Here is a 14929-nt window from a genome sequence, read left to right as displayed (position 1 = left end):
ATCATGATAATTTAACCCTTATTCAATTAATGATGTCACTTTTTGGATTAGTTGAAATCACCTTCTCATAGTGGTGATATATATATGTTTTACAATTTTGGTCAGACAACTTGGAAGTAAATATCAAAATATCTGCCTAATATGAAATTTTCGTAGTGAATGCTATTGTGTAGAAAGTTAATAGTCATGGTGACATATGGGTCATCAGTTGACTACTCTGAGACATAGAACATGAGATTTGACCTTTGTGAATTACCAGGTGTCGCGTACAGTACAAGTATGTCATGGGACGAAGGTAGAACAAAGCCGCATGTTCAGATTAACTGCTGGGTGACATCTAATGACAAAGGCAAGCTGGCTCTAACACAGTAGACATATAGCTTCTGCTTCTCTTTGTAGTCACACCGCTCTGCTATTGTGTGCAGTGGTGAAGGGGGCAAACTCACCACATACCGCAAAAATACCGCACCTCCTGGCAGAACGCCAATTCTATATACTCTCTCTATTACTAATTATGATGTACACCCAATTCAATTTAGGTTCACTTAAAAAAAATTACATTAGATCTGGTGTTTTTGTTCCAGGCAAAAAGAAGTGGGGATATAAGAAAAGTATGTGCTCACAAATGAATGTACAACACGTGTATTGCATGTAAATAGAATAGCCTAGGATTCAAGTCCATACATTGTAGTTGAAGAAGATTGTTTGGCAGTATCATAATAATAAATTACAGCAGTATACAAAGAATTACTTGTAGGATAAGCATTTTAATGTAAACTTATAGGTTCTCCTACTAATCCTGTCAATTTAGAACTCCGCTCAGACCTTAAGAGAGTCGGCCTCGTTACCTCCGCGGTAAACATGATGACAGCCAAACGTAAGTGTCACCTCACCAAGGTTTGCCAGGTTTGTCAAAGAAACACTTGAAAATGACAAAAGCTTCAAATTCATTGGCTAAAATAAATGCAAAATGTCCTTCCATTCAAACACACATTACATCATTAAAAATCTGAAACTGTTAATTATAATGAAAGAACAAGGTACTTGAATGTTATGAATGTTTCCAAATTTATAATTTGATTGTGATAAGCATTTTTCTGTGCAAGTTATATGATATAACAATCAGCTGGATAGTGAAGGCATGCTTTTGTCATTGTTGTTGATGAGAATAATCACAATCACATTTTGATTATAAGTGATCCATTTGAAGTAAAGTATATCCATTTAAAGTACAGTAAAGCACTACATGTACTTTACTTAACTGCTCATTGGACCTGATTCATAGGACATGATATTAAGTGGAAAATTATTTATTGTAAAAGAGACGAATTGGACATACTCTAGACTGCCTGTACAGTACGTCTGATGTCGGACATATTCTAGACTGCCGCCTGTACAGTCTGATCTTCAAAACAGTCAATTTCTCTTCTGTTGTCTATTTGTTTTACATGGCACTCATTAATTTCTGAAAATTGACTGTTCCTGAAAAATGTTCACTTTATGTGTTCTGCACATCATAAACTGATTGAAAATGCATAAAAAAATATGCTAGGGATGGCATCAATAACTCTTCTGTCACCTGTTTTTCAACCATTTGATGTCTGATAGAACCATCCAGTAGAGTGTGACAGATCCTTTATGAAATCTAACAGTGTGCAATTTGTCAAACACTGGGTTGAGGCCCTTACTTTGAATCAAAAAGGTTTAATTTAAACATTTCTATGTTGAATGCTAAATAATATTTAAGGTCATGCACATACTGTTTTAAGAATCACTTGATTAATTTGTTTAATTAGGCTGCATAAGTCTCTCAGGTAACATATTGCTATCTGTTTTTGTCTGCCATGCAACATGGATTGTGTATTTTGTGATGACATCTGCATCTCCACGAACAGTTGAACATTTCAGCTTCTCTTGCATGACTGAACTAATTTTGGCATATATCATTTATGTCAGTGAAGGAAAACAAAAAAAAATCTGAATTTTTATGATCACTGCCTCCTAAAGGATGGAGATAAAACTATTCAAATTAATGTAGATTTTAAAAGTCCTCTTTACTCCTGAGCATCAAGCAGTTGAACTGATGACATGATCAAGATAGACATTGAAGCTTCTACAAAAATTGTAAAATTCATAGCCCAAGAGTGAGGGGCTTTGGATTCAGCAGAGTTTCTTGAAAAAAAAACTTTGCTCCTGAACATAAGAAGTAAACAAAGTGTGTGGTTATGATGAGCTAAGGTGCATTAGTAGGCATCTGTGACATTTTAGGCATCAGGATGGTAATGGGGCAAGTGGAAGCTCCATTGTTCAAGCACTAGCACTACTGGTTTGTTTAGACATAATGTTGAAGGGACAAACTAAGGCAAAGACAAGCAAAGTAAATACATCTATTTTAAGATTTTCTACTGATCACTACAGTTGAATTATTTTATTGAACATTGATCATCTTATTACTCTACTCCCTGGGCATAACAGCTTCGTCTATTAGCTAATTTTATGGGTTCTCTACAATATTGTGTTATACTCAGGTGATCTTTAAGGCCCTTGGGCCTTTTCTTAATTTTATATGTGCAATATTAAGGACAATGTCTCAAAAAATTGGTATCAATATTCCTATAATAGTATATTACATATGAATTTTATGCTAACATTGATTATGAAAAAAAAGTACTGAAGATTTTACAGTATGTTATTGGTATACTTACACTACGTGTGTGACTTTATTTATGCCTTTAGTAATGGATTCTAATTGAGAATAATATATCTTTATATATTTGCACCTAATGATTAACAACTGTGTGTATCATATTGGTTTCTAATTGTGTTATTTTGGCAAATTTCATTAACTGATAGATTCGTAATCTTTACTTGTCAAAATTTTGTAATGTTATATTAGTTAACAAAAGTAAGGAAATTGCAGTATTCATAGGATATACATGTAATATGGTGGGATTGCACATATTGAAGAGTTCAAAAAAAGTAATAAAAACTAGAACCTCAAAACTAGACGGTGTGTTCCCATTTCACCTTAACTGTGAAATACAGGTTAGAAAAAGTTAAAAAGTACTAAGGCGAAATGGGAATTCTAGTATTTGTAAATATTACTACTAGGTTGATATAAAAATTTTAAATCATAAAATTTTTTAGATTGAATTTAACAATTAATGGGAATTTATGAATTCTGTGAATAAAATAATATGTGAAATACCAAAAAATACTTCGTGCTATATATGTTAAATCTTCATCACCTTAATTCACCTGAGAGCTTACTAAGGGGAAATGGGAATCCTAAATTTTACAGTCAAGGTGAGATGGGAACAAACCAACTAGACAGGGCAATGCAGGGAGAACAATTATATATAGATATTATTTTAACTTTTGAATATATGTGTATCTTACTTCAAGTTGTGTTGAAGAAAAATTGATTTGTAGAGTAAGTGTGAATTATTTTATCAGAGTCTTTTATTAAAAGTTTAATTTAAGCTATATTTAAATTATGACAATGTAAATTTCAATCAACTATTGGTAAAGTTTCATATCTTAATGGCATAGTTGAGAGTATATAACTTGGTTCCTTATTATATGATGTTATTGTAGTGTACAGATTAAACTACAGAATTTTTTTTAAGGGGGGGATGGATAAACCATGTTGGCTTTAAAATGTTGAACCTTCTTCATCTTTATTCAGTACATGTATTGAATTCTTCATCTTTGCTAGCCAAAAGTTTCTGATACGCTATAACTCTCCTCATGAACCCTTGGCATACGGTGTTCATAGACGTTGGGTTTATTTTATCTCGATCAGTCGACCAATCAGCAATTGTTTTTTTGTAAATGACGATATTTGCATTCGGGATACTTCTTGACTCTTTAATCTCAGAAATGAAAAACGCAAGTAAAAACTATCCGTAAGATAACATGCAATTCTTTGAATAGATATGGTGTCATCCAATATCTTCTAAATATGTGATTAAGAATCTATATTGAAGCTTCCGATTTGTACTATAAATAATTTATAAACATATCTCAATTATTGCTTCTTAAATATTCTTGAAAAAAAACTTGGATTTAATTTTTTTTTAAACATGCATCTTTATTTCTGTCGATGACGCAATCTGTGCGTACCTGATTGATTCGTGATCACGTGACGAAAACAATCCCGTCTTTTGACTTCACTGTATGCCAAGGGTTCATGAGGAGAGTAGCATATCAGAAACCCTTGGCTAGCGAAGATGTGAATTCTATTGAATTCCATTCAGCAAGAGGAGATTTTTTTCCAATTTAATGGGGCTGTGAAAAATTGACCCCCTTAATATTTGGGGGTGGAGGTAAGGGATTATGGTGTGGCCGTGTGGCCATGAAATATTCAATTTCCAATAGATCTCAATAATAAAGAATAGGGAAGGAGGAATTCAAAATATTAGGATTGTGAACCATTAAGCCCCCTAACGTTTTGTTGGTTTTTAATGAAGATGTTAAAGATATAACTGCAGAAGATTGGAAACCCTTTCAGATTGGTGGGGTGTCAAGTTTAAGAAATAATGAACTCAATTTGACTCTACCATTTAAGAGGAAAGGATTTACTGTGAAATCACATTTTTTTTTTGGGGGGGGGGGTTAAATTTTCGTGGTTTGAGGAAAACATATGGGTTGGCAGGGATTTCATTTCACGGTTGAGTAGTAATATCTGTGAAAAATTACATTTCATGGTGGACATAAATTCATGGGTCTCTCCATATCTAAAAAACCACGAAAATTAAACTCCCACTAAAATTATTAATTTCACAGTAATAGGAGCGAAATTCTACCAGTGTTTTCAATGCTTTTTTTTTCATTTTCTGCAGCAAAAAGTTTAAAGTCTTTGCATTTTTTACTGTTACAAATTTTTTACCAGTTGTTGGTTTCTAATACATGTATAAATAATTAAAATATATATTATGTATTTCCTTGTAAAAGTTGTGTATGTCTAACCTCACTGAAATTTTGATCATTCATTTATATATAACTAATGTTTATTCATTAGGGAGATCAAGAAGTCCCAGCCCATCAGGTCGTGCTGCCAGGAAAGACAGTCCCACCCCAGCCACTGACGTGAAGGGCAAAAAAACTACAGTAGCAGAGCTCACCAAGACCAAACAGGCAATTAATGTAAGAGGGTGATATAATGTATGTGGATCTCAATCAGTCAGTACGTGTATTCACAAAAAGCAATTCTTCGAACTTTCAGGTTTTCCTACATATGTGGAATTATAGTTTTTTTTATGTCCCACCAGGAATATGGCCAGGGCATGCAGTGTTCGTCAACACTTTACTTTGCATTTAGCTCAGTTTCTTTTAAAACTGTTCAAGATATTTATATAACATTCATACTCATATCCTGAAACATATTGGTGAGAACATCATATACATATCATAATTCTGCAACCTTAATCTTTCATATGACCAACTACTCATGTCACAATAATTAACAAATCTCATACAAAGATGCATGCAGTAATAGAACATGGGCATATTTTACATGTGAGGTGATGGAATCTTGTGTAGGAAAAATTTATTGTTTAAATGTTCCTCATTCATATAGCTAGTCCTTAGTCACTACAATTCCTCATTCCTAAAGCTAGTCCTCAGTCACAACAATTCCTCATTCATATAGCTAGTCCTCAGTTACAACAATTCTAATTCCTATAGCTAGTCCTCAGTCACAACAATTCCTCATTCATATAGCCACAGTGTAGTCTTCGGTTACAACAATTCCTCATTCCTATAGCTAGTCCTCAGTCACAACAATTCCTCATTCATATAGCTACATTGTAGTCCTTAGTTACAACAATTCCTCATTCCTATAGCTAGTCCTCAGTCACAACAATTCCTCATTCATATAGCTACATTGTAGTCCTCAGTTACAACAATCCTAATTCCTAAAGCTAGTCCTCAGTCACAACAATTCCTCATTCATATATCTAGTCCTCAGTTACTACAATTCCTCATTCATATAGCTAGTCCTCAGTCACAACGATTCCTTATTCATATAGCTACATGTACAGTGTAGTCTTTGGTTACAACAATTCCTTATTCCTATAACTAGTCCTTAGTTTTTACAATTCCTCATTCCTATAGCTGGTCGTCAGTTACTACAATTTTTCATTCTTATAGATAGTCATTAGTTACTACAATTCCTCGTTCATATAGCTTGTTAGCCACTTTCATTCCCAATTTGGATAGCTAATTAGTCTTTCATTTTTAAAAAAAATAATAATTGTAAGTCTGTTTTACAAGATCGAACTAAGATAAATTCTTGTAATTTATAGCCAGCACTAAATGTGTCTAATTAATCACACAGATCAAAAGCCTTATTGACACACTGGTCAGAGCTATGTTTGTATGTGTTTTCAGGTACAATAGTCAGGTTAGTGTAACAAGATAATTTTTCATTTGTCCCAACACCAATATTGAGTGAACCCCATACACAATCTGCTTTCACATCACTAGTCCAAAGATTGATATGTTTATTGTTATTTCAAAATTTGATTGTCACAGAAAGAATGATATTAATTGTTTGCATGTTTTGTTGTTAACTTAAAAAAGAGGAAATTGAATTTGTCATCATATCTTGTACTGGAGATCATCAATTTTCAAATATTCTTTCTAGACAAAGGGTATTTCTGCTTGTATATATTCAAGAAGTAATGCTTGAGGAATTGTATTTTTGTATTTTGTAAAGAACCCTGCCAAGATTATCTTATCACTATTGTTTAATATTTCCATTTCTATTTGTTTTTTCAGTGATAACTCTTTGAAAATTAGTTGACTTGATTTCTTGATCATTCTATCGGAATGTAAATTCTGCCAAGAAATAGATCAGGAGCTCAGGAAGCCTAATATGCATGTAAATCTTGTGTGCCTGTCTTTGTGTCTGATGCTAAGGAGGCCTCACATTGAAATGGATATATACTGACAAGAAATCACTGTTTAGTTAGTAGAGTATGCAAGGGACATCAACAAGAGTTAGAAACATGGGATAATTTTTGCATAACCGGCTTTGCCCATTATGCAAATTATCCTACTTTTCCAACTATCATTGATGCTCTGGCATACTCCACTAACTAAACAGAGACTCCTTGAATAATTAATGCATGTATTTAATACCTACAAGTTATACTAAATATAATGTGTGCTGTTATACATTTGTATTGTATTTTCCAATACTGTAAGCATAATTCAAGGGCAGTGAAGTCTGTTATGGTATATTTATTTATGCCACAAAAATTAACTTGTATATGTGTATAAATACCAGAGATCAATTTCTTTATACACACACCAATTTTTTTTTTAAATGGATTTGAAATAAAATTTCACCATTGAATGAATGATATAGGCCTCTAATATATAGAAGAAAAGTTTTTTTGTTAAATAAATCGTATTTTGTGACAATGAACTTTTGATGATATTTTTAACAATGAAAATCTTAATATTTGTTAATATTTTTTACTCCTCTGGATGAAATCTCCAATGAAAATGTCTTCAAGTTATATGGTATTAATTTTCGTGAGATGCAAATATAGCGATTTGTCCTTAAAAATTGGTGTTTTATTTTAAGCGAGATTTAATTTTAGCGATTTTAAAATGCTCATTTATGAACCTATTACAAAAAAAATCAATCAATTTTTAGCAATATTCAAATTTAGCGATTTCAGCACCCTTGCTAATAATGCCAAAATTAAATCCTAGCTAAAAATTCTGCTTATACGGTATAAATTTAATAAATTGAAACACTTTTTAAAAATCAAATTCAAAATGCATTCTCAAAAGGCGGTTACAACCTGATGTTCATGCCTACAGGTTACGTCGTCAAAGCTAGGAGGGATCGTGAAGACGGTTATGGAGGCGTCATAATCATAACAAAGGCAAATATACCATGCGATGAACCCCATATCTCAAAAACAGAGATAGTGTCAGGAATTACTTGTGAAATTTTGATGAAATATTGAGGGGCATTGTAAATGGAAAATGTTTTTTCACACTTGTGAAATTCCTTCCATGTTTTATAAAGTTGATGAAGTAACAGGTTAAAAACTTTACTAAACAATAAAGGGGAGGGGGCATAACTGTGAAAAAAGGTCACTTGTATGGGACAGGGGATCAAGCTTGATATTAGAAATAATAAATCTAACTGTAAATCATCTTATAACCAAGCAATCTAGTTTTCTGATAATGTTATGTACCAGGTATATTTTTCTGTTTTTTAAATTATTGTTTGGAAGGAAGAAAATATACCTGGATTATTACAGAAAAAGCTTTTGATACACTTTCATGGAACTTTATACAAGGCGCACTTAACTTTTTTAACTTTGGATCCTCAATCAAGAAGTGGGTATCCCTTTTTAATACATCTGCAATAAACCAAGGTGGTAACCTTTCTGATAGAATTAACATTCAGAGGGGCTGTAGGCAAGGCAATCCTTTGTCACCATATATATTCATTATATGTGCAGAAATTTTAGCAATCCAAATTAGATTAAATAAAAATATTAAAGGTATTTCTATAAACAATACTGAAAAAAAGATTTCTCAGTTAGCGGATGATACATCAATTATTCTTGATGGTAGTAAAACGTCACTCACAGAAACACTGCAAACACTTAAGACATTTTCAGAAATGTCAGGATTACATATTAATTATTCCAAAACTCACATAGTGTGGAAAAAAAGTTTAGTGACGAAATTTTGCTTCCAAATTACAAACTTAACTGGGGAACAAAAAAAAATTGGATAAAATTATTAAATTATGAACCAAAACTGGTACATATTAAATCAATACTTAAACAATGGGAGAAAAGGTATTTAACTCCCATAGGGAAAATTACTGTTATTAAAACATAACCATTACTAAATCATATTTTAATGTCCATCCCAAATCCTTCTGAATCAAGGAATTGGAAAAAATGTTTTTTTCATTTATATGGAATAATTCAACCCATATTGTTTGTAAAAAAGTATTTAAAAATGTTAAATCTGACATCTTTTATAGCCTCCATGAAATTATTTTGGATAAATTTTGTTTATTTTTACAAATAGAGGGTTGGAACCTTATTCCTAAATTTAATTTGAACAAATTTATAAGTTTGGAATTGAATATACTAACTTTTTTAAAAACATTAAAAAATAAATTTTGGAATAATGTTACAAAATCTTGAGAAAAAGTTTGATGTTGCTGGTGACTCACCACTATTTTACAATATATTTGCATATTGGCTTAATAAACAAATGTTTGAGAGCAATATCATTAATGAAAATGGTTCACCAATTCTGTAACACCTATCCAAATATAAAGATTAATTTCTTAGAATTCAGTAGTATTAATCATGCTATAAAGGATTGGATGAAAAACTCTGGTCATGAAAAAACAATAAAAAAGCTCACTAATCCCATTTATGTCTTATCTACACAGTAACGAAATGTCTAAATGCTATTATGAAATCCTTATTCAAAATTCTTCTGTCACAGCGTAAAACTTATTGGAGTGAGCTTTTAGAAGTTGGAACTCAGGAATGGAAAAAAATTCACATGATACCCTTTAGGGTAACAAAAGATTGTAAACTACAATGGTTCCAATATAGGATTTTAAACAAAATCCTAAACAAATTCATATTTATTCAAAATAAAAAAAAATGACTGTAAATTATGCAGTTTTTGTCATACTGAGGATGAAACAATTTTTATGGGAATGTGATAATACACAATTTTTTCTTGAAGAATTTGTACATTTGTTTGAAGAAAAAACTGGTTTAATGATAAATGTTACTAAGAAATCTTTTATTTTAGGATATTATTCAAAATGTTATTCTACTTTGGCTTAAATACTATATTTATACTGCCAGGTGCATATTTTTTGCAATATCACAAATGAAATTTCATTATGAAACACAGAAAATTATCTCTTATAAGAATGGTAAAAAGGAAAAGTTTGATACCCAGTGGAACAGATGGAATCTGCTATTCTCTTAACTTGAATCTTTACACACTCTCTTTCTCTTCTCTCTCTCTCTATTCTCCCTTCTATCTTTCTCTCTATTGTTTCTATCTTTCTTAAAATAAAAAACACATCATTCTGTTTCTTTTGAAATATGTATATAATGCTGTATGTTGTGTGAATAAAAAAAAAAAAAAAAAAAAAAAAAAAAATTATTGTTTGGAACAGTTTAATATCATAACTTCTGTGGTGAAATTGGTTTTTTTTTTTTTTTGAAGATCCATGCAAAAAAAAAATTATGTTTGTACGTCTGACATAAAAGGCAGGCCCAATTGTTTACAGTATTTAAACATTTTATTTGAGTGGTTTCTTTTTTAAATTTTGTTTATTGTTTTACAAATTTATTTGCATTTTGAATTCAGTTTGGACTATTAATGGTTTGTGTTATATAGAACTTGCAGAAGCCAATTATTTCAATTATGTCTATAAAATTTTGTCACAGATGCTTATGGGCAGGAACCCCCCCCCCCCCCTCCTCCCTCTGGGTCCAAGGATATTTTATTCATCTTTTTTTATGCATTAATCTTCTAGTACATATTTATAACTTATTCCATATGATTTTTTTAATAACGTAGAATTTATGGTAAATTATAAAATCATAGCAGTGAACGTATTATAAGAATTAATGATACATTTAATTTGGTGGGCTGGGGGTTGGGGGGGGGTCTGTCCACAATTTTGTATGATTGTCCATTATGAAAGATTTGGTTTTCAGATACAATATCAAGGTTGAATTTTTATAGTGATGAGGAATATTAGGAAAACTTGACCCTTTAACCAAAATAATAAAATTTATAACATTTAAGGGCAAGTTCAAACAAAGGAATTTTAATTATAGAAAAGCCAGGAGTGTTTTTTTTTCTTGTGTAAAGATGATATAACCACTGATTAATATTTACCTAACAGGTGCCAGTGAAAGGGAACAGTAAAAGTGCTAAAGGAGTTAGAGGGGGTCAGAAGGAGGGAGACAGAAGAGTTCAGTCAGAGAGACTTTACCGACACTGGAGCCCCCCACCTGGAGTTAAAGTGGACAACTATAGTTATGTCTGATGCAGTGTTTTATCATTAGATCTCAAACTCATCTCATAACCCTTACATTATTTATCTGGGGTAGCAATTAATATATAAAACCTTCAGGGCAGTGGACCCCCAACTTTAACAGTGTAAATAGCCCACATTAGCCCACGTTGATATTGTGGGGCCTTTGATTTTCTGAGTTTTTGGTTAAACAAAATCTTGATGTATCATAATCTCTTAGAGGTTCACTTGGCTGTACTCAGTCTTTCATTTTCCTGCTGATTTACTTTTATGAAATTCCATGTTTTCCTTCATTTTGAGTCGATCCTCACCTAGTCATAATGTGGAAAGATTGGGGGGTTTTAGGTTGGAAACAGTGAATTTGAAAGTGTATTAAAAGTACAACCAAATTGTTGTCATGTTTTGGTAAGATGTCTGATGTCTGCCATTTGCAACCCCATTTTAGGATCATGAATTTCTGTAATGAGTGCTAACTGCTGATACCCTTAAAGTTTGTTTTAAATTTTATCTGTTCTTGGTAGATATACAGGAATATAATATTGTCAGCACCAATTCCGTTAACACTGTAGTCAGTCATTTGCTCAATGTTCATCTTAGTCTGAATTTAAAAGAAAAAAAATTGTCTGAAATAATTCTGTAAATGTTTTATTCCATGTTCACCCAAAAACATATAAGTTTGTTGGGTTTTTTTTATATAAATAGCAAATAAAAGAAAATTATAATTATAATAATAACCAATTGCAGATAATTTCTTTATACTAACTTTAGATGCAGTATTATAATAATTAGATTAAATCAAATTGTATTTCTTTAGTTTTTTGAGAAAGAAGGGACGAGGACTCATTTGCATATAACCATGCTACTTAAATTATTTATGATAAGCAAGTCTAGCATTATGATTTCAAAGTTTTATTAGTATTCATCTTGTTATATCCAAAATGTATGTATTCCCACTGGTAGCTCCTCCGATGTATGTATTCCCACTGGTAGCTCCTCCGATGTATGTATTCCCACTGGTAGCTCCTCCTATGTATGTATTCCCACTGGTAGCTCCTCCTATGTATGTATTCCCACTGGTATCTCCTCCAATGTATGTATTCCCACTGGTAGCTCCTCCGATGTATGTATTCCCACTGGTAGCTCCTCCGATGTATGTATTCCCACTGGTAGCTCCTCCGATGGCTCCTACTGCACACTGACCTCGAATGTGAACGGTGTCCTACAATCTTGCTGATTCAGTCATGTGATCTTATTTGAATTTCTTTCAAAAAATTATAATTTTGAAATCATTGTTACTTTGTGGCGTACTCAACACTATGTTTGCTTTCAAAGACCACTAATATATGGTTGTGATCAAAACTTTCTAGCGGAGAATGTTATCAATTTGATGCATATTCCTCCACCAATCACATTTGAGGTTTGAATGGAGCATAGCGTTGACAGCCGAGGGGTGTTGATTGGTTGAAATCGGGTACACATCATTATTTACTTTCGGGTTATCAACTGATTTTTTTTTAAATTTGATATACAGGAAACACTGCCGTCTAGCTGTAGTATGCATATGATCATGAATAAACTGCTGACTATTTTTTTTATTGGCTCGCTGGCGTCAAAGGCTTCATTAAGCCTTTTTTAAAATTAAAATATTGTGTATTTTTTACATGATCATATTTTTTTTCATTTTAATTTATGCTATAATGATATATAATAATTTGATTTATTTACGATAACTGCAGTTTTGTACAATATGACCAAACTTGCCTCAGCAATTTCTTGCTCATATTCAGTATTCATACATGTAGATTCCTAGATTGCCTGTGCAGCTTCTACAAACTCCAGGATTTATAGGGGTGGGAGTAAAATCAAAATAAGTGGCTTGCAACTGACATAAAAAGAATGCCTTAAATATTTCAGCATTAACTGACATCTACACTGTGCCTTATTTTACATACATGCAAAATCAAATTAAAATTTCTGGTTTTATGACACTTGTTCACACTGAGGAAAGTCCTGGCTAATAACTAGGGCTGTTATATTCATAGGTTAATTGTCTTTAACTATTCACTTTTTTAATTTTCACTAGGTCAACCTTGTACAGTAATGCTGTTTGATTTGATAGATATAGAACAAAGATAGTATTTATTTCTATGTACAATTTAAGATTTGTAGTATATGTATTTTGTATATATAGTAATGTGTCAAAAGAGATGTGAACTGTGATATTTATTTATTTGCATTTATGTTTACATTTTATATTTTTATGACAAAGTTATTATACATTTATTTTGATGCTCTATTTCACTTTATTATTTGTTTCCACAAATAAAGTGTGGTTCTTTTGAAATTCCTCTTATTTTATTTCTTCAAAAAAATTATCCATCAAAAGTGCCTTTAAATTGAAGATACAGTGAAACCTGCGTAATCTGGATGTGTAATCTGAAATCTCATCTAATACAATATAAACTATAAGTCCTTTGCAGTAAATTCAATATTTTTCCTTAATATCAGATCAGAAATGTCTCATATTCATGGCACCTGTGATATCCGGATTAGACAAGTGTTATTGTATTTTAAATTAAAGGAGACTCTTCTTTTAAGCTGTAACTGATATTTTTGCTAAAAAAAAATGTAATTATATATTTGTTACACTTAAAAATAACCCCAATAAACTGCTGTACTTGATTAAAGGCCTGATTTGAAAAGTAAACGATTAAAAGCAAAAGTAGCCAAAATATTATTTTTGACCTTTGTTTTGAAAATAGGCAGTTTAAATTAAAACTAAACAATGTGTGTTTGTTAAACATTAAGTTTTGTTAAGGATAGAATGTTCTACCTAGGATACCCTACGGAAGCCCATTTAGGACCTATCAAAACTAATTTTGAAATCGATATACATGTAATTGTCGACTTTGTTATAATGAAATTTATTCGTTTTAACAATTTCTTTGAATTCGTTATAAAGAATTTAATCTGTTCTAACAAATTTGTTGTAACGAATTAAATTCGTTTAAACGAATTCAAAAGTTTGTACGAATTAAATTCGTTTAATCAAATTCAACAATCAGAGCCTATATAAAAATATACATGTTAACATGAATTCGATATGACGATCTGTCGAATTCGTTTAAACGAATTTATTTATTTCGTTAAAAGTTATATAATTGTTAAAACGAATTTAATTCGATAAAATAATTTTTTTGAATTTATCTTAACGAATTCAATACATTTGTTAGAACTGATTAAATTCCTTATAATGAATTCAAAGAAATTTTCATAACAAATAAACGAATAAAATTCGTAATAACAAAGTCGAAAATTCGTTAAATCGAATTCAAAAATAATTTTTAATTAATCCTAAATGGCCGTAGCTACCTGTCATATTTTTCTGCAAACAGTTTTCAAAGACAAATACTAGTACATATGTATATAAATGAACAGAAATCTGTTGTATACATACAGCGGGAAAATACATTTAATGTAACGTATTCAGTTACTTCAACTTACATGTAGTCTTATATATACAATACATTCCAAATGCTGTAAATCACTTTTTTCACAAGACTTTTATTTTCTTGCGTTAACGCGAGACATTGTCCACGCAAAAATTTATTCTCGTATATATTCATTTATTATTCCTAAAGATTATATAGATTATACCACACTTTGAGAAAATTTTGCCTAATAACTGTCCGCTAAAATAAGGTGTCGTGAAAAGTATAGTGATACACATATTGGAGGTCAACATGCTCATCTTTTTATACTGGCACTAGCATTGTTTTTCTGGGATAATATACATTTGTTGCAGCCTAATTTATTTCACAATTTTTATTCCATAAAGATTTTCCCCCAAATATTTCTGCT

The 14929-nt window shown here is 31.3% G+C and overlaps 1 protein-coding gene across 1 annotated transcript in view; it reads left to right on the top strand.

Annotated features, from left to right (window-relative positions):
* Positions 1-13357, top strand: part of LOC134228715 (ankyrin repeat and MYND domain-containing protein 1-like) — a gene marked incomplete at its 5' end in the record, with an annotated part of 49512 nt that extends 36155 nt beyond the window's left edge. Inside the window, 3 exons of the mRNA XM_062710402.1 lie at positions 260-295; positions 5024-5148; positions 10937-13357. Of these exons, the coding sequence (XP_062566386.1) occupies positions 260-295; positions 5024-5148; positions 10937-11080 (305 nt within the window). The remainder of the gene's footprint in view (positions 1-259; positions 296-5023; positions 5149-10936) is intronic.
* Positions 13358-14929: the final 1572 nt, after the last annotated feature.

Source organism: Saccostrea cucullata, unplaced genomic scaffold (assembly GCF_032062105.1).
Source record: "Saccostrea cucullata isolate Sc308-1 unplaced genomic scaffold, CSIRO_AGI_Scuc_v1 ctg54, whole genome shotgun sequence".
Taxonomy (NCBI): Eukaryota; Metazoa; Mollusca; class Bivalvia; order Ostreida; family Ostreidae; genus Saccostrea; species Saccostrea cuccullata.
The sequence above is the reverse complement of the archived record's forward strand: the minus strand, read 5'-3'. Positions and strand labels throughout refer to the sequence as shown.